At 36.8% G+C, this 19118-nt stretch overlaps 1 protein-coding gene across 1 annotated transcript; it reads right to left on the reverse strand.

Moving 5' to 3' along the window:
• Positions 1 to 11555: 11555 nt before the first annotated feature.
• Positions 11556 to 15139, reverse strand: LOC137729116 (probable serine/threonine-protein kinase PIX13). Its single transcript, XM_068467947.1, has 6 exons — positions 14723 to 15139; positions 13926 to 14257; positions 13192 to 13327; positions 12922 to 13064; positions 12423 to 12546; positions 11556 to 12281 (listed from the first exon to the last, which is right to left on the reverse strand). The coding sequence occupies exons 1-6, from the start codon at positions 14787 to 14789 to the stop codon at positions 11827 to 11829; spliced, it is 1257 nt and encodes a 418-aa protein (XP_068324048.1). The 5' UTR covers positions 14790 to 15139; the 3' UTR covers positions 11556 to 11826.
• Positions 15140 to 19118: the final 3979 nt, after the last annotated feature.

Consider the following 19118-nt stretch of genomic DNA (forward strand, 5'->3'; position numbering starts at 1 on the left):
TGGTGCATATGGAAGGCTCGCTGTGATTTTGTTTTCAAAGGGGTGCCCATTAACCCGTTAAAAGTCCTGGCTGCTGTCTCTGCGGCGGTGAGCTCGTTTTTTGGTGCAAAGGCAAAGGCTGGGGATAGAGGAGGGGGCGACGGTAGGAGGAACTTTCAGGTTACGAGATGGTGTGCTCTGGCCTACCCTTTTGTGAAGATTAATGTGGATGCTAGCTGGTCCAAGGCATCAAAGATGGGTTTTGTTGGATTGATTGTGAGGGACTTGGAGAGTAAGTTCGTGGCTGCTGCGCAGCATCCTATTGCTGCTCCTTCTGCTGCAGCAGCGGAGGCTTATGCGTTGTTGCACGGGTGCAGGCTAGGTGCAGAGTTGGGTGTAAGGTATGTAATTCTGGAATCGGACTCCTTGGATGCGATTAAATGTCTTTCTAGCTCGCTGTCTATGGGTAGTTGGGAGGCATACCCGGTGCTGGCTCGGGTTAAACAGTTGGGGGGGGGGGGGGGGAATTCATTGATTGCCAATGGTCTTGGGTGCCACGGTCTGCTAATGGCGTGGCTCACAAGATTGCATCGATTGGTTTTTCGGAGATGAGTTATGTCGTTTGGGTCGTTAGGCCCCCATCTTCGTTGGTCTATGTATTGAACAATGATGGATTACCGTGCCCTCATTAATGGGTTATGGTGGTGATGAGGATGACGCCTCTACTTGGTGGAGGGGTCGTTGTGGTTTCCCTTGACACTGCTTAGTATTGTTATTATGTTTGCCTCTCTATAGGCCTTTTTATGATATGGTTCTTGGTTTCAAAAAAAAAAAAAAAAAAAGTTATTTTAGCTGGACTGGGATCACCTTCAGATCCCAGCTTGCGGAGCCAGCTGATCACAACATCCCATCCTTCTGTTTTCATCTTGCCTTGTTTTGCGTGTGAATTTTTCATTATTCCTAGCCACAGGATCAAAAATGGAAGGATGAGATGTTGTGGTCAGCTAGCTCCACAGGCTAGGATCCCAGTCCATTTTAGCTGACGCTAGAGGTGAAGCAAAAGTACTATTTGGCAATAAGACTATAGGTATTGACAGTGACGATCATAATTTTATAACAATAGGGTGATAATTTTGGCAAAAAAAAATTCATTGGATCATTTTGTAGAGTGTTCATTTGTTTGTTTTTTTATTTATTTTTTACTTTATTTTATTTTATTTTTTAAGTTGACCTTGGAATAGAGAAAAGTTCTTAATACCACAATATCCTACTAGAGAAGTATTATCTTCCACAATTTCCTACTAGAGAACTATTATTTTCTAGAAGTGATTTGCACACCCCATTGAATTTGTTCCTTGGTCCTCTTCTTTGTATGATAGTTTAATTTGTAACCTTGTCTGTGACAACCCGTCCCTAATTTTACGATTTTATAAATTTTAAAAGTGATTTGATGAAAATGTCCCTAGAGGTGAGATTGTTGACTTTCGTTGACTGTCTTTTCATGATGTGTACGAGCTACTATTTTTATCGTATTCTTAAAGTACTCGACAGTACAAACACGTAGGTGCAAGCGAAAGCGAATTTGGAGTAACGGTTAAAATTTTACAGAACTACGAACGTGAAGGGTATTTTGGTAATTTTCACATCGCATGGATATTTTCCTTTTTTGTTTTTTGGTGACATTGCTTTGTGAGCCAGTGGGGCCCACATCACATTCTCTCCCCATACCCCGGTGTCCTTTCCTCCCCACTTTCCCAGACATCTCTCTCATTTTTTTGAAATATCCTTCACCTCACTCTCCACTTATTTGCTGCCACCTCATCTATCCTTCCCTCATTTCACTCACTCACTCTCTCTCTCAGCTCCTTCTCATCTTTCTTTCTTTCTGAAGGTGTAAAGACCACACCACACGATCCTAGCCGGAACGACAAGCATCGCCACACCACCTCGTCACTTCGGCGATCCCTCTGACACTGAACCACCACCATAGTACCAGTTACCAAACTCCATTTGAGAACTGAGCTGTCTGGGTGTGTACAAACCGAGAAGGAGTTTGTATCAATTGATTTTTTCGGCGAGTTTCTTCCATCCACGACCAAGGTATGCTTCGAGACTCCTCAAACCTTTCTTATAGCTTGATCGAATCCTACTTAACCTAAATGTCGTCTTGGGGAAGCTAGGAACACAGAAATACCTCAAGAGTAGAACTTCCCAGATTTCCAGCAGTTTTCGAGCCGTTTTCCGGCCAACTCCAGCCACGACCTAGGAAACCAAAGGTATATTCTGATTCCTTGTCCTATGTGCTTCGATTTGATATATTGGAAGGCTAGGTTTAATGAAGATTTGGAGTGGTCGGAACTAGGATTTATCCCAGCGGTTGCAGCGGTAACCGGTTGGAGAAAAAGAAGGAAAAAAAAAAAAAAAAAAAAAAGAGGAAGCCCAGATCCGCGGATCTGGCCCGACCTATTTCTGAATTGGGTTTGGAATATTCCTTGAGTTGACTTTTTCGAAATTTTCTCAGAAACCCTCATAGGCTAATTTCGACGTCCCAAGTCCCTTTTTGGTATCCATTTAGTGAAATCATAAAGTTTTAACATAGTTGACCACTGAGGCATCTTAGTTGACTTTTTTAGGGTTGATCGTTGACTTTTTACAAATTTTGCCCGAGACCCTTATTAGCGTATTTCGACGCTTTGATTCCAAATCCGCACTTTGTTTTCCTAAATTTAAATGTTTTAATCAAGTTTTACTAACAGGTCCCAATATTATGCTTATGTGCAATTACTATCGGAGACTTCGACTTTCCTAGTTCAAACGGCTATGTCCTCGCCAGTATCTGTGAATGAGTCTTTTCTTTTATATAGTATATATAATTGTTAGTTTCCATTTATACATCTCATAAAGAGTTTTCCAAAATACACATAGATTAGCGTGACGTTATTAAGATTTAGCGCATTGATAGAAATTATAACGTTATGCTACATACTACGGGATGCACAGGTATGTGTATTATTGATGCCTTAATTATATTTATGGACGTGGATAATATTATGTTGACTAGAATTATCGAATCAAATATTATGTTTACTAGAATTATCGAATCAATGTGGCATGACTATAATTATGTTATATGCTCATCGTTTGCTGCACCGATGTTAATGCTCGCTCGGGCCAGGGCCAGTCTTTCACGTGTATGTGCACATCACACCGTACGCTCACCTTGGATCCATTGTAGGTGTCAGTTCTGACCTAGATTGCTATAGGCAATTAGGACTCGTATGTGCTGCGCATAGATTCAATCTTCACATGATTGTACTACTATAGCGTATATCATTGTTACACTCAGTCCTATTCATGTCATGATATCTTTACATGAACTCATGTGTCAGCATATGTCGATGAGCACTCGATATGATACGTTTGCTTATGCAAGATTATGTGATTACGAACGTCATGTGCTTACTTACGAAATATTGTGTCGTATTGAATTCTTGAGATTTTGCAGGCTACGGTAAATATTTTTTTACTATACGTATTACGTATATTTTGGAAACTATACTTATTTATGGCGAGAGGTTATTATGTTTTTGAAAAGGTATTTATAAAGCTTTGTTTTTAGGCCTACTCACCCATGTTTTTCGCCCCTCCAGGTTTTAGTAGCTGAGCTTTCATATCGATGAGGATTCTTGGCAAATCTTGGTATAGGTGGTTACCTTCGATGGTATAATTCCTGCTCACAAGCACACTCTTATATTTAGGCACTTTTAGGTCTAAATTTATTCACATTTTCCTCATGACTACACTTTATGGTTTCGTAACCCTCCTGGTGTCGGCCATCACAGCTCGATTCGAAGTCTAGATAGACATTCCGGATAGGGGTGTGTCATTGTCTATAATGAAATTAGGGTTTTCAAATTCATGTATGCTTTAAGGATTCATTCAATTTCAATGGACTTTTTTCAGTATTGATTAGAGAAAATTATTGTAGCTTTCAGAATATGAAGAAGCATTGTGGACAATTGTAGCTTGTTATATATATATATATATATATTTATAAAAAGTTCCCAATAAAGTTCTGGAAGACTTTTTAGCCAAAATAGTCCCTCAGATTTGCATAATACAACACTTTGGTCCCTGATATTGAAAATCAATAGAAATGGTCTCTGAAATTGTCCACCATCCATTATTTTGGTCCTTCTGTTAAAAAATTCGTTAAGTGGTTCCGAAGCTTATACCAGAAACTAAGATTTTTGGTTGGAAGTTTGGGTAATTTTCAAAGCTTCGTAACTTAATCGTTACTTAACCAAATTCGACCCACAATATATCAAAATGAAGATAGGAAAGTTTTGAACAAGATTATACCTATTTGGAAGCCCGATGGTTGCCGATGTGGCCAAAAAAAGAGCCTAAAAGGTGACTGGTCCGCGGAAAAACTAGAAAACTCGCTGGAAACTAGGTAAAATTTAAACGTTCATAACTTCTTCAATACTCAACAAAATCAAGTGATTCAAAAATGAAAATCATACTTGATTCAAAAATGAAAATCATACTTCTCAATGAGAAAAAGAGAATGGTACCATTTTCAATGGCTAATTGGCCATGGTTTGGCCGGAAAATTGCTCGAAAGTGGCTAACTCGATGAGACCAAGACAACCAATTTCAAACCATTTTTCAGTCAAACCACAGCGAGTTAGCCATCAATAAAGGTACCATTCTCTTTGTCTCATCGAGAAGTATGATTTTTATTTTTAAATCACTTAATTTCGTTTAGTATTGAAGAAGTTATGATCGTTTCAAATTTGCCTAGTTTTCCTGTTTTCCAGCAGACCAGTCACCTTTCAGGCTATTTTCCGACCAAACCATGGTTAGTTAGCTGTAAAAAAAAAGTACCATTCTTTGTGTCTCGTTGAGAAGTATGATTTTCATTTTTGAATCACTCGATTTCATTGAGTATTGAAGAAGTTATGAACGTTTAAAGTTTACCCAATTTCCGGCGAGTTTTCCAATTTTCCCACACACCAATCACATTTCAGGCTATTTTCCGGCCATCTCCGGCAACCATTGGGCTTCCAAATAGGTATAATCTTATTCAACACTTTCCTCTCTTCATTTTGATATATTATGGGTCGAATTTGGTTAAGAAACAATTGAGTTACAAAGTTTTGAAAATTGCCTAAACTTCTGGCAAAAAATCTAAGTTTCCGGTATGAGCTCCGGGACCACTTAACGGAGTTTTTAATGGAATGACCAAAAAAATGGATGGTGGACAATCAAGGGACCATTTCTATTGATTTTCAATTTCAGGGACCAAATTGATGTGTTATGCAAATTTCAGAGACCATGTTGGCTAAAAAGCCTTTCTGGAATGCCAATAACAACAACCTATACAATAGTAATGCTCACACTAATGTATTATAGTAGAATGTTAATATGAATTATGTATTTAAACAAAGGATTATTAAGGAAAACTAATGAAAAAAGTTTTAAAACTTTAAATTTTAACCAAAAGCTATCTAATAACTTTATTTAATAATAAGGGCAAAAGAAAGAAGAAGAAAAATCAAAAGAAAAAAAAACCAACCTAACCCAAAGCGCGTGCAAGGTGCACGCCAACCAATTCAAGTCTATTTTATTTTATTCATTTGAAAAATTAATGAGTCAAACAAAGCTGACCATTAGTTTTTGCAGTGCACTGTGTCTACCACTATGTTTCTTTTTCCCTTACTGAAACCATGTTCACTTGTTGGTTTTTGCGTCTCAAAATTAGGATGGTGCATAAATTAGGTATCTATTACCTATTCGTTTTAGTGTCCTATTTGGGTCTAGATTTGACTTCTTGGTTAGATTCCTTATTTGGTGGAGAGATTTTGTTAATTACCCATGCGATTGTGTTTACTTCCTATAAAGATTCATATGTAAACCTAATCTTATGCTCCATAAATAGGACATTATGGTGAGTTTATTTTGTGTGGCAATTTGGTGAGAGCCAATTTGTGAGTGTGTGAGTTAAAGAGCAATTTGGGAGGATTTTCTCCGTTTGTTTTGGGTCCTCTACTCGTTTGGGTTAGATTTGTAATTTGTTGGATTTTGGTTGTGAGAGTTAAACACTCTTTTGTAATCTCATTTTGTTTAGTGAAATTCCTCGCCGTGTTTTACCCGTGGACGTAGGCTTTACGCCAAACCATGTTAAATCTCTTGTGTTCTTATTTTGAGATTGTTTTAGTTTTCGCCTACGATGTGAATATTTAGTACTTTATTAGAATTTTTTTGAAGTATCCTGCGAGTCTATATGTATTGAGATACTTTAAGGACTTCAATTTCAGCTGGTTGGAAGTCTTTTCTCCCTATATTTACTATTTAGAGACTATATGATTGTAGAGACTCCATTTAACGTCTTTATTGAAGATGCTCTAAGTTCAAGTTCATTGGCATACTGTTGACCCTAAAAATTACAAAGCATACATGGTGTGCAGGCCGAGTAACTAATAAGCTAACTACGTCCTTCGGTTGAATGCAGGGCGTGCCAACTCGTCAGCCGAGGAGTAAAATTTGTTGATGTTGCGTTAAGTGCATTGTTGACTTCTTGATCTTGCGATTGCGGCCGATGAGTAAAATTTGTTAATGTTGCGTTGAGTGCGCTACTGACTTCTTGATCTTGCGATTGCGGTCGAGGAAGGAACAAATCTCGGCCTTTTGGCTCTCGAGCCTGAAGACAAAGCTGCTAGTTCTGTGAAGTTCAATATCAAATTCGGCTCTCAGGGTGCCGAATGTAGTAACCTGGTAACACCTCACTTCGCCGAGAAGGCTAATGAGATAACCTCTGCTAATAAGAATTCAAAAATCCTTCTCGACTGAGACTTGGATAGGTAACCAGTCGGCCTCAACGCAATGCTATATATCCAAACTGAAGGTGCTTCGCGGTCGGCTGATTTTACGACAATAGTGTTGTTTATCCAAACTGAAGGTGTTCGCCGGTTGCCTTTACAGTGCTGTTTATCCAAACTGAAGGTGTGTTGGCAGAAAAAGAAAATAAAAAAATCTTAAAGTGTTTGAGAGGTTTGCGCAAGGCAATTGTGTGTTGAATTGGAGGTCCCGATTTTCATTGCACCGAGGCTTGTATTTATAGGCAAATGTTGTGTAGCGCGGCCTGCCTATATATATATATATATATAAGTAGCCTAATGTGGGCTGACTTTAACACCAAGACTATAATGATGTTGGTTTGACATTTCAAACAAATTGCACACTGCACCAGGCATATATATATATATATATATATTAGCAAAAGAAAAGAAAAGTGGCCTAATTCTTCTCCTGACAAATGCCACCGAGTGGAACCACTTGCTGATGACAAGGTCCTCGGCTGAGACAAAAAACTGGCCGTAATGAACAACGAATGCAATTGCATGTTGACTTGCAGTACAAATATATGCTGCATATATGCTTAACCGTTCGTACTGCACTTTGCCCCCTTATTTTCTTACATCTCAGCCTCCACGGGCAAATGATTCAGAAAATACCTGATTCTCCTTTTTTTTTTTTTTTTTAGCAAAAGAAAATGAAAACGGCTGAATCATAATCAGGATGAGGCCAACGATGCTTTATTCCAAACCGAGACCTTTTTACATCAAACTTTCACTTTGAGATTTTTCAAAGCCGAATAACAGATCATCTCCAAATATGTTTGGCTTGACGAAAGATCATCAGCTGCCGAATGTGTTAAACAATTATTATGCCCCCCATGCATAATTTCGCCAATTTCAGCTTTTAACTCGAAAAATTTAGCCGAACAAGATTTCTCCATATCGGCTTTATCACCAATAACCATGTCAATTGGCGTAGTTTCGGCATCTAAAACCATGTCTCCAATTACCATATCAATTGATGTGGTTTTATGGTCTGAAGTTGTGTATTGGCCTTGTTCGTCATTGGAACACTCATCTGACAAATTATTTTCTGAGTCAATTTTTGGTTCAGAAACTTTAACATTTTGTTCTAGGCCTACCACACTTTCAGTCTCGACCTAAAAAATAGGTGGCCTTTGTTCTTCGGCCAAATTAACAATTTTCTTAGGCCGATGTCTGATTACGACGGGAGCGGAAAATTGCCCCCCTCCCCCCGGTCTTTTCAACCAACCATTCCTTAAATGGAATCGATTTGTAGTCGAAAACGTAAGGAAAATATTCTCCATCTAGCCAACCATTAAATCGAGCCCTGTCTTCATTTACCCATTGCTCTTGCAAGGTAACATGAGCTTTTATTCTCAACATGTAAGCGAATGACTTTTGCATCTCTCTATGGCCGCGAAGAACTCTTTCCACTTCCAAAGATCTTTTTCGTTCCTCATCATGTTTTTCCAATTCCTCTAGGAGCTTGTACAATCGGCTACGTGGAGTCGAATTGGAATCTTGATATATCATATGAACTTCATAGTTTTAGCACTGGGTCCCACCAGGCGTGCCAAAATGTTGACCTTAAAAATTACAAAGCCTACGTGGCGCGCAGACCGAGTAACTAATAAGCTAACTACGTCATTTGGTTGAATGCGGAGCGTGCCAACTCATCGGCTGAGCTCGGCCGAGGAGTAAAATTTGTTAATGTTGCGTTGAGTGTACTGCTGACTTCTTGATCTTGCGATTGTGGCTGAGGAATGAACAAATCTCGACCTTTTGGTTCTCGAGCCTGAAGACAAGGCTGTTAGTTCTATGAAGTTCAATATCAAATTCGGCTCTCACGGTGCCGAATGTACTAACCTGGTAACACCTTACTTTGCCAAGAAGTCTAATGAGATGACATCTACTAATAAGGATTCGAAAATCCTTCTCGACCGAGACTTGGATAGGTAACCAATCGGCCTCGACGCAATGCTATTTATCCAAACTGAAGGTGCTTCGCAGTTGGCTGATTATACGGCAACAGTGCTGTTTATCCAAACTGAAGGTGTTTGCCGGTTGCCTTCACAATACTGTTTATCCAAACTGAAGGTGTGTTGGCAGAAAAAGAAAATAAAAAAAATCTTAAAGTGTCTAAGAGGTTTGCGCAGGGCAGTTGTGTGTTGAATTAGAGGTTCCCCCTTCCGTTGCACCGAGTCTTGTATTTATAGGCAAATGTTGTGTGGCGCGGCTAGATAATTTTGTAGAGTCCCACTGCAATCCTAATTTGTGGAACTGAAGCATATCCTTCAAATTGATTTTGTTCCTTGACTTTTCAAACTCGTCAATTAGATAAGCAACAGCCTATCTAGATTTTACCACACCACATCAGAAACCTAGCCCACCTAGGCTTCTAATCTCATCAAAAAAAACCTTCAGCTGAAATTCATATTTCCATCACCATGCAAAAAACAAGAAAAGCCTAGCCTACCTAGGTTTCCTAGATCATCATTATACCACCACCAAAAAACCTAGCTTTTCTAAGCTTGTCTCGTCATCATCCAAAGCCATCATCTTTAATATCATCTTGCAGCATATCCAATCCACACGTCCACACACATCCCAACTCAATTTAAACTGTACCACTTGCTTTGGGATATAATTCGCACCCTATTTATCTGGTTGAAAAAGATGCTAGGATAATTCATATTAAAAGATAATTATTATAATAAAAACAATAATATTATCCTTTAATAATGACAAAAATTATCTCCACTTTTCCATTCGACGATTGAGAGCTATACTCACTCAACGGCCTTAATTGCACGGGCCGATGGTGTAAATTTAGATCCAAACACATACTCATCTCCACGACATCTTTCGTTAATGGCCAGTTTATGTGCTCATATTCCATGCAATTTAGCGCAAGATGAGAAATTCGAAATGCGGTTTTGGAAGGACATCTTCCCACCACACAGGATCCATAAAAGCATCTCTAAAGAATGAGTTCAAATATCCACATCAACAATAATAGTAAAAATAGACAACTTGAGTGTTTTTCAACCGAAATGTCAATTCTTACGTGGCATGACTTGAATTGACATCAAAGATGGTTGCTTCAAATCTATTTTTAGTATTAATAAACGCTTTTTTGTATTTTTATTATTATTTTTGGTTCTAAAAAATTTTTGTTTTTTTTTTAACAAACCATATTATCACACTAATGAGGAGGGAGTGATTTTAGCCTTACAATTGGCTAACAATAATATAGTTCAAATTCGCATTTGGTGAGAATCGTATCTAGAACTTCTTACTTACAAGTGGAAAGGAATACCACTAAACCGTAGGACTAAGTGATTGTTCTAAAAAAACTCACCACAATTATAAAATAAATAATAATTTAAATTTGACATATCAGGTGGAGAACAAAATTTAAAAAAATAAAATAAAATCAAGGTTCCACATAAGTCTTCAAATTTAAATTTTATGTTTAAAATTTGACATCTCATTTGAAGATTGTCTAATGTTTCTCAATTTTCTTTTGTTTGAAAGAAATGATTTTGTTCAGTCTACTAAATTATGTTTTCCACTAAGAACCCTTAATAAATTAATCGAATGCTCATTTTACATATAGGTGTCTATCTTGATCCTAGTCACACTTCAATATTTGATGCAAACTTTAATGACAAAGAAGAAAATTTCAACCGTACATGAATCTTTCTGTTTTTTATAAAATATATTTAGGGTCGAGAGTGATATAATTAGTAAGGGAAAATGAGATTGTTCGGGTCAATTGCATCCATGGCCCCTACCTTGGCTCTGCTAGTGGATGAATACAAAATTTAACAACATGATTGTGTTTTAGATATAGTCGAAAATCATTACTGTCTAGTCTAAATTCTAAAGTGAGAAGGGAAATTCATTTAGACAGTGACTCACTTGTGTTCCGTGCATGACACATTTTAGAAGAGCTATACTCGTACTAGATTCATGTCGGCTCGGCTCGCTGTACACTCTGTATTATGAATAAGAAATGTCTTTACTTTAAGTGTCAAATAAATTTGGATAAATTACACTTTGTCCCATCGCGTTTATGCTTATTTTAATTGGCTTGTCATTCCTCAAACCCTTGCAAGCTCTCACACTAGTTATTGGAGTTTGGCAGAACCCCAGCAAATCCCCGTCTTTTTCTTAGTCCTCTTCCTCTACCTCTTGGATTCTATCTACTTCGAGCTTCAACCACTAAAGGGGTCTTCTCTCTCCGCTATCCAAGAAACAATGGAAGAAAAAAAAAAGGGGTCTTAAGACTTTGCTATGCCCTTGAGTTTTGTAAGTGGACGACTTTAAGACGGGCTGTACTCGTGCGAAAATTGTGTCAGGTCGGCCCGTTCTACATTCCGAAGCAGCTCGGCTCGTACGAAAATGTTATGCTGTTAGATTGTTGTTCTGAACTACTGATAACGGTTACGTTTATTTTAAATTTATAACTCAAATAAGATTCTACTAACAACTAGTATAAAATGCATTAGTGTAAACATCACCATTATAAATTAATTCCCTGCCGAGGTAACAACTAGTATAAAATGCATTAGTGTAAACATCACTCCTATAACTTAATTCCTTGCTGAGCTAACAACGCTCAAAGAATTTCTTCAGCTTTTGATATTAAGAGTGTAGAATTGTTAAATTACAAAAAACAGAAGGTAAACTGACAATAAAATATTTGCCCTTGAATCTTTAAACTTTGACAACAAAATGGAAGGGCAAATTTCCCTTCCAGAAAACTACAACTAATGACTCTTGTAACAAGTTTTGAAGCTCAATCACCGAAGCTACACAATAATTACAGTTTCACTGTTCACGTAACGTAGCCAGTTTAACACAAAATAAACATAATCTAACCTCCCAGGAGATACGTAAATGAATCAATTGAAACTTTTTGACACGATATTTCCTGACAGCAGTCGTACTAGAGTTACCTCACTCGAGCCTGGGGTGACTGTTGGTAGCTTTGAAATCCATCTTGCCTGGGGTGAAGTGGAGAGTGATGATGCAAAGGCTTCTGTCCTTGTCGATGAGCCATAGGATGAGTAGAACGAGGCCTAGGCTCCCTTGTAAGTTCTTTGACAGATTCAATCCGTTCCAATTGCTCCACGACATCTTTCATTGATGGCCTGTTTCTGTGTTCAGATTCGATGCAATTTAGTGCAAGGTGAGAAATTCGAAATGCGGCTTTGGAAGGATATCTTCCCTCCAGGCGAGGGTCCATAATGCTTTTCAATTTTCTTTTGTCTGAAAGAAATGGTTTTATCCAGTCTACTAAATTGTGTTTTCCAGTTGGACGAGTTGTATCAAGGGCCCTCAAGCCTGTCAATATCTCAATCAAAACAACACCAAAACCATACACGTCGCTCTTCACATACAGATGCCCTGTTAAATTTAACATGAAATGAGGAATGTCATGGCAAGAACTTGAATTTTGTAATTGGCCTAATACTTATGCCAAACTAACGTCAAAATGTTGAACCTTAACACCAATTAATGCAAGTTCCATAAGTTACGTAGAATTACCTGTGGCAACATACTCAGGAGCAGCATAACCATATGTACCCATAACCCGTGTTGTCACGTGCGACTGACTAGCTGAAGGACCCATTTTTGCCAAGCCAAAGTCGGATATCTTGGCAGTATACGACTGCAGTACAACCAAAAGTTAAAAATAAGTCAAAATTTTCTTCTTTTTTTCGACCAACAGCTTTTGAAATTTTTTATTTCAATGAGTACTTGTTTTCTTACTAAAATTCACACTTAAAACCTACCCCCAAATCCAACCTCCCGAGTCAATCAATTGACCTAAAGCCTAAGAGTAACGTTGTTTTAGTTTTTATTTTTTTTGGTTCTGTGACAGCGTGCATATTTTAAATAGACATGATTCTATTCACAACAGTTTGGTGGATAATAATGAGTATATGGAATGGGTAAGGGTTGAATATATGGTGAGAAAATAAAACGTATGAGCCTTTCTTAGCTTAGTTCTTGATAACTGTTCAATAGTCAAATAGAATTTTACCGCGTCCAGAAGTATATTTGAAGCTTTGAAATCTCTATAGATAACTTGCTTCTCTGATGTATGTAAGAATTCCAGGCCTCGAGCAGCTCCTATTGCAACTTTAAGCCGTATATCCCATGGAAGTGGCTGAACAGCCGATCCCCCTGCAAAAGTTGAGAACATGAAGTGTAAGGTGAAGAATGAACTTGCTATATTTGTAAACAGCATTGCCTGCACATAGGAAAATGCTTGCATGTATAACTAGTAATGTGGAAACTTATTTATCCTTACTTCCAAATAGATGGTTTTCCAAGCTACCCTTTGGCATGAACTCGTACACAAGCAGCAGCTCTTTATCCTCCCAACAGTATCCGAATAACTTAACAAGATTAGGATGAGACAGTCGCCCTAAGAAATTAACCTCTGACTGCACCAGCAAAGAACCAGATTAGGATGAGATAGTCGCCCTAACTAAATTGACTTGAGGCACTGCTTATAAACTTTATGGTTCCAAAAGACTGATAAAACAGGCCAGATATCCTCGAAAATGTATGGATTTAGGTGTGTGCGCCATGCACGCCAGGAATGCTAGAGAGAGATTATGGCTTGAGTTGAGGGATTTGGGGAAAAGAACTCACTCGAGTTGGCCCTTTTTTAATTCAAACTAGAATCCACAATATCACCAAACCAAATTTGAAGAAATTGTATATCATGGAATTGTTTTATCATCTGCAGAACTCTATATCTCCCTTAAATTGTTGTGGACTCAGGGCACCAGCTGCATTAACCAATCGAAACTCTGCCCTCCTACACGAGCAGTGGATACCAGTGTTTGACACAACGAAAATATTTATTTACAGTTTAATTTTGGTAAAGGATTAGTATCTCACCTTCCATTTTTTATTAACATATCTAATCAGAGCTGCAACTCTTATGATCTCATTTGCTTGAACAAGTTAAAGTGCTAATACGAAACAATTAAACATCACCAATTATAATCATTTCCTCAAGTGCAGTTAATTTACCTGCCATTCCTCAAACCCTTGCAAGCTCTCGGAACTCAATTTTTTCACAGCAATGACTGTTGATTTTCCTGACTTGGCCGGCGCCTTGTCATCAAGCCAGCCTTTGAAGACCATCCCAAAACCTCCTTCCCCAAGCACTGTATCTGATCTGAAGTTTCTGGTTGCAGCCTTCAACTCCAAGTAACTGAAGATCCTCAAGTTTGGGGTGGGCAAGATCTGCCCATGTGCACTGGCCTCGTCACCGCTTGCCGCGGAGAACTGGCTATTCCGGGATACAGTACTCGCCCCTGAAGATGTGTTATTACTGGTTGTCTGAGATATGTTGCTCATCACTGAAGAAGCAGCACAGAGTCAGAAAATCACACTTAAAATGAAAAACACATGGAAAAAAATTTCCCATTTGACATGCAGCAAGTTACAAGAAAATCAACGTTCCTAGAAATCCAATAGCCACAATATTCATGATTTAATAATGAGAAATACCAAGGAGACTCTCTCAAAAATGGAACTCTCCGATATTTCATGTTTCTGGCATAATGTTTTATAATATTGACGCCGAAATTAACGTTAAATTTTGAATTTTGAGGTGAGAAAGAATTCACAAAGAATCCCATTTTGAGAGTCTCCTTAGCGTTTACTGGTCAATGAACCAATTCAGAAACATAATTTGCAGCTCAATTAATGATGGGCAATTCTCAAAAACTAGTAACAACAAATCAAATAAAACAAAAACCCAAATCAAAAGTCGAAAAGTTAATGAAATCAACAAAAAATCCAAATTTAATTGTGGGCTTTACCTGTACTGATATCACCAGTAGTTACCGGTGTTGGGTTTCTAACTGGAGAACCCCAACAAATCCCCATCTTCTTCTTCTTTTCCCTCTTGCTCTTGGATTCTACCTCCTCCAAGCTTCAACCACTAAAATGATGAACAAAAGGGCTCTCTCCCCCTCCCCTCTCTCTCTCTCTCTCTCTCCAGTATTCCAGAAAATGATGAACAAAAGGGCTCTGACTTTGTTATGCCTGTGGTTTTTGTGAGCCAATTAAGCATAAAAACGGTACAAATGGAAGCAAACGAATAAAGACCAAGTCTTTAAGAAGAAACAAGGTGAAGAGCTTGGTGGGGGTAATGCAGAATTTCCAGTCTCTTTTGTTCCAAGTCAACAACCGTGGCAATGTGACTCAGTTTGGTCAGACACAGAATTTCCATTCAAATGAAGCAACCAGAGAGAGAAATAAATTAATAATTTAACGCTATTATTGTTAGACAGCAGAGAAATATGAGTAAATGTGCTCAACTGTGGCCCAATAGAGTTTTGATTGTAAATTCTTGGAATTGTTATAATGTGAAATAATGATTTTTTCAAATTCGTATTTAATTAGAATCGAATCTAAGACCTCTTAGGTACAAGTGAAAAAGAATATCGCTAGAACATAGTACTAAGCGGCTACATTATAATGGTTGAGAGATCAATCCTCACAAATTTTTAATTTATATATCAAGTATCAATTGAGCTAAAATTCAAAGATCAAATTTGCTCCAATCAAATTATCTCATACTAAGCGGCTACATTATAATAATTTAGAGATCAATCTTCACAAATTTTTAATTTATATATATCAAGTATCAATTGAGCTAAAATTCAAAAATAAAATTTCATACGATCAAATTATCTCGTAGATAGTACGTTGTCCTAAGCAAAAGAGACCTTTCTGTTCTACCCAGTGCCTACAAAAGAAATTTGTCACCCCAATTAAATTAAAATTTTGTTATAACTGTGCTCCTTGACGTTGACTTGCTGTTTGTTAAGAATTGGTTTTGGAATGGTCTGATTGGGAAAGAAATCCTCTTCGGATCTCTTTCACAAAAGTCACCGAATCAAGTAATCCGGACTTTTGAAATTTCATTCAACGGTCCACATGTTTTGATCTCTTAAAAACTATAATAATTTTTTGCCGTTGAATGAAATTTCAAAAGCTCGGATCACTTGATCCGGTGTCTTTGGTGGAAGAGATCCGAAGAGGACCTCTTTCCTTCTGATTGGACGAGAAAATTATAGATTATTAAAGAATTTTGAGATAATAGAAATTAGAACAACGGAATTTTATTTTTTAGAACTTGTAAGTTTTCTTGTTTAGTTAATTTAACTATAAAATTTGAATACGAAATTTGTTATTTTTAAACTCTTACTCACATAAATTTAGAAATAACACATGTTTACATAGAATTTCAACTTAAGAATGGAGGTCCTAAATTTTTAGTTTTTTTCACACAGAAATTCTAAATTCTCATGTTTATGAATCCAAACAAGGGAATTGATGCATGTCATCAATTTATAAATTCTGACTTTTACCAAAATTTCAAGTTTATTTATCTCATCCAAACATAGTGTAAGTGTTTTTTTCAAGAACTATGATACGTTTGACAGAAAAATTATATATGCTTTGGGTTGTAAAAGTGTTTTTTTTAGAGAAGCACCTCGATCACATATTGTTGAATACGTTTCACATACTTAATACACCTCACATATGCTTTTTTAATTAAAATTTATCTTAATACACGCTACATACCTTCTCATAATACTCTGACACCCACACTTAACCTACACCTCCCATTTAAACAACTCAGCACATATAAAACTGAAGTACAATGAAAATTCATGAACCATGAAATTTTAGTGTTTATGCCAGTTTCTTGAGGACCAGTGTAACAAAAATTTTGGGCGTGCTGCCTTTACCAATCCAAGATGGAAAGAGTAGTGGGGAGGAAAAACAAAAGGGGAAAGCCAATCAGATATGTTTACGCATCATTAATCGTACTTTTTTCGAGATATAACATCATAATGCAGGCATGTCAATGTCATTGAAATATATCAAGCAAATAAATCACAACTATTTATTAAGATATCAATCAATTTGCATAACGATGTTGTTGAATTCACTAAAACAATGTAAAAAATATATGAAGTCTTACCTTATGTGAAACTTTCAAGATGTCGATTTCATGTTCTCGTCAAATTTCTTTTTTCAATCAACGTATTTGTAATTTCATTGGTTAAAGTTTGTTCTGCAATAGAGGATGAGAATGACTTTGAGAAAGAAGAAGATAAATAATCTTGAAATATTTGAAGTGGTAGTAAAAATACCCTTCTAACATATACATGTATTATTTTTATAAAAACATTTCCAAACGAGTCGCATTTATCGTTATGTTTAGAGAGCTGCATATGCTTACATGGTGCTTTAAAAAGTGTATCAATTTTTCACTGTCAAAATACCCTTCAAAGGGGTCATCAACAGAACACCTCAAGTTGTCGAACGAAAAAGAGAATGTATAGGTGACGCATTGCAACCAAGTTGACAACGTCTTTGTGAGGTGACAAATGGTATAAGAAAGTGTATAGTATTTGTTTAATTTTAACCCAGTAGTGGTATTGGTACTGAAAATTAAAGGTTGCGTTGTTTCATTGGAGCACAACAATTCCAGGTAACCAAAAGTGATAAGATTTGGGTCAAACACTAGCTATTGGAGTATTTGACTGGTCACGCAATATTTAAATTGATTCAAAGAAGCCAAATCTTGTTAGCCATTAAACCTTGACAAATTTTCTTAGAAAGAAATAACTAATCTGATTTTTGTCCAGAGAAATATTAAGAAGATTTTTTTAAAAGTGAGATTTTTTATGAATTCTTTGTCGTCTCATATTTTTAGCATAATATTTATAATGTTAGCATGAAAATTAACGTTAAATTATGAGATGACAAATAAATTCTTAAAGAATTTCACCTTAAGAGAATCTTTTTTATTATTTCTTATTAGACACCTAGGCTTAGAAGTTTCAAACCACTGAAGAGAGTGAACCCCAAAAGTAATGAATGAACCACCTACCAACTTCCCAGCTTATTAATAAATGAATACCAAATTTGGCGGGGTGCATTTTTGCTCACCATATTCGAGCGCTGGTAACACTCATCATAATATTTATTGTTATTGGATGAGTTTAAATCTTAAGATTTGTATCTATTCACTACGTAGATCTCAAAATTTAAAATCATCCAACAGTAATAAAAAAAAAAGATGAGTAAAAATATTTCTAATTTTGCGTCCATTATTCATTCTTAAACTTTGGTATTAAAATATGTAAACAATTTTAAGTTTTATATAAAAACTTTTAAAGAATCACAAGTAGTTGACTGCCTTGGAGATTCCTCTTTAACCCATTATGTCATGGTTTCAAACTCTTTCATATTTTCTTAGTATAAATTAGTATAGAATATCGTTGGTAAAAAAACAAAATAAAAAAACTTTTGAAGAATTGCCGTGTGTCATGCTCTAATTTATTTTTGGTGTATGAAATTCTTTTTGTGTCCTCCTTCATTGAGAAGCCAGAAGCTGTTTTTCTAGAGCGAAGTTGGAAGCGTTTTTCTAAAGTGAAGTTGAAGTGTTTTTCTCGACTATAAAGTTGAAGTGTTTTTCTAAAGCAACGTTGAGGTGTTTTTCTAAAGCAACGTTGAAGTGTTTTTCTCTAAACTATAAAGTCGTTAATGACTTATATGTGAAAGGGGTTATTATACAAAATGATGCTTGAGATTTGCATGATCAATAGAAATAGTCCATGAGATTGTCCACCATCCATGATTTTGGTCTTTCCGTTAAAAATGATTTGGGCAATTTTCAAAGTTTTGTAACTCAATCGTTTTTTAACCAAATTCAACCCATAATATATCAAAATAAAGATAGGAAAGTATAGAATAAGATTATACCATTTTGAAGCCTAATGGTTGCCGAAGATAGCCGGAAAATAGCCTGAAAGGTGACTGGTCCGCGGGAAAACTGGAAAACTCGCCGGAAACTGGGTAAACTTTAATCATTCATAACTTCTTCAATACTCAACGAAATCGAGTGATTCAAAAACAAAAATAATACTTATTGACGAGACGAAGAGAATGGTACCTTTTTCGAAGGCTAACGCGCCGTGGTTTGGTCGGACAACGGCTTGAAAATGGCTAACCATTTTCGAGTTAGCCAATTTCGAGCAGTTTTCCGGCCAAACCACTGCGAGTTAGCAGTAAAGAAAGATGCCACTCTCTTTGTCTCACAGAGAAGTATGATTTTCATTTTTGAATCACTCTATTTCGTTGAGTATTGAAGAAGTTATGAACGCTTCAATTTTACCCAGTTTCAGGCGAGCT

This window comes from Pyrus communis, chromosome 3, assembly GCF_963583255.1.
Source record: "Pyrus communis chromosome 3, drPyrComm1.1, whole genome shotgun sequence".
Lineage (NCBI taxonomy): Eukaryota > Viridiplantae > Streptophyta > Magnoliopsida > Rosales > Rosaceae > Pyrus > Pyrus communis.

Excerpts from the sequence above, each read along its gene's own strand:
- LOC137729116 (XM_068467947.1), bottom strand. The coding sequence starts at position 14,789 with ATGGGGATTTGTTGGGGTTCTCCAGTTAGAAACCCAACACCGGTAACT. Across the intron at positions 14,258-14,722 it reads TACTGGTGATATCAGTACAG|TGATGAGCAACATATCTCAG; the intron begins GTAAAGCCCACA and ends CTGCTTCTTCAG. Across the intron at positions 13,328-13,925 it reads AAGGGTTTGAGGAATGGCAG|TCAGAGGTTAATTTCTTAGG; the intron begins GTAAATTAACTG and ends TTGCTGGTGCAG.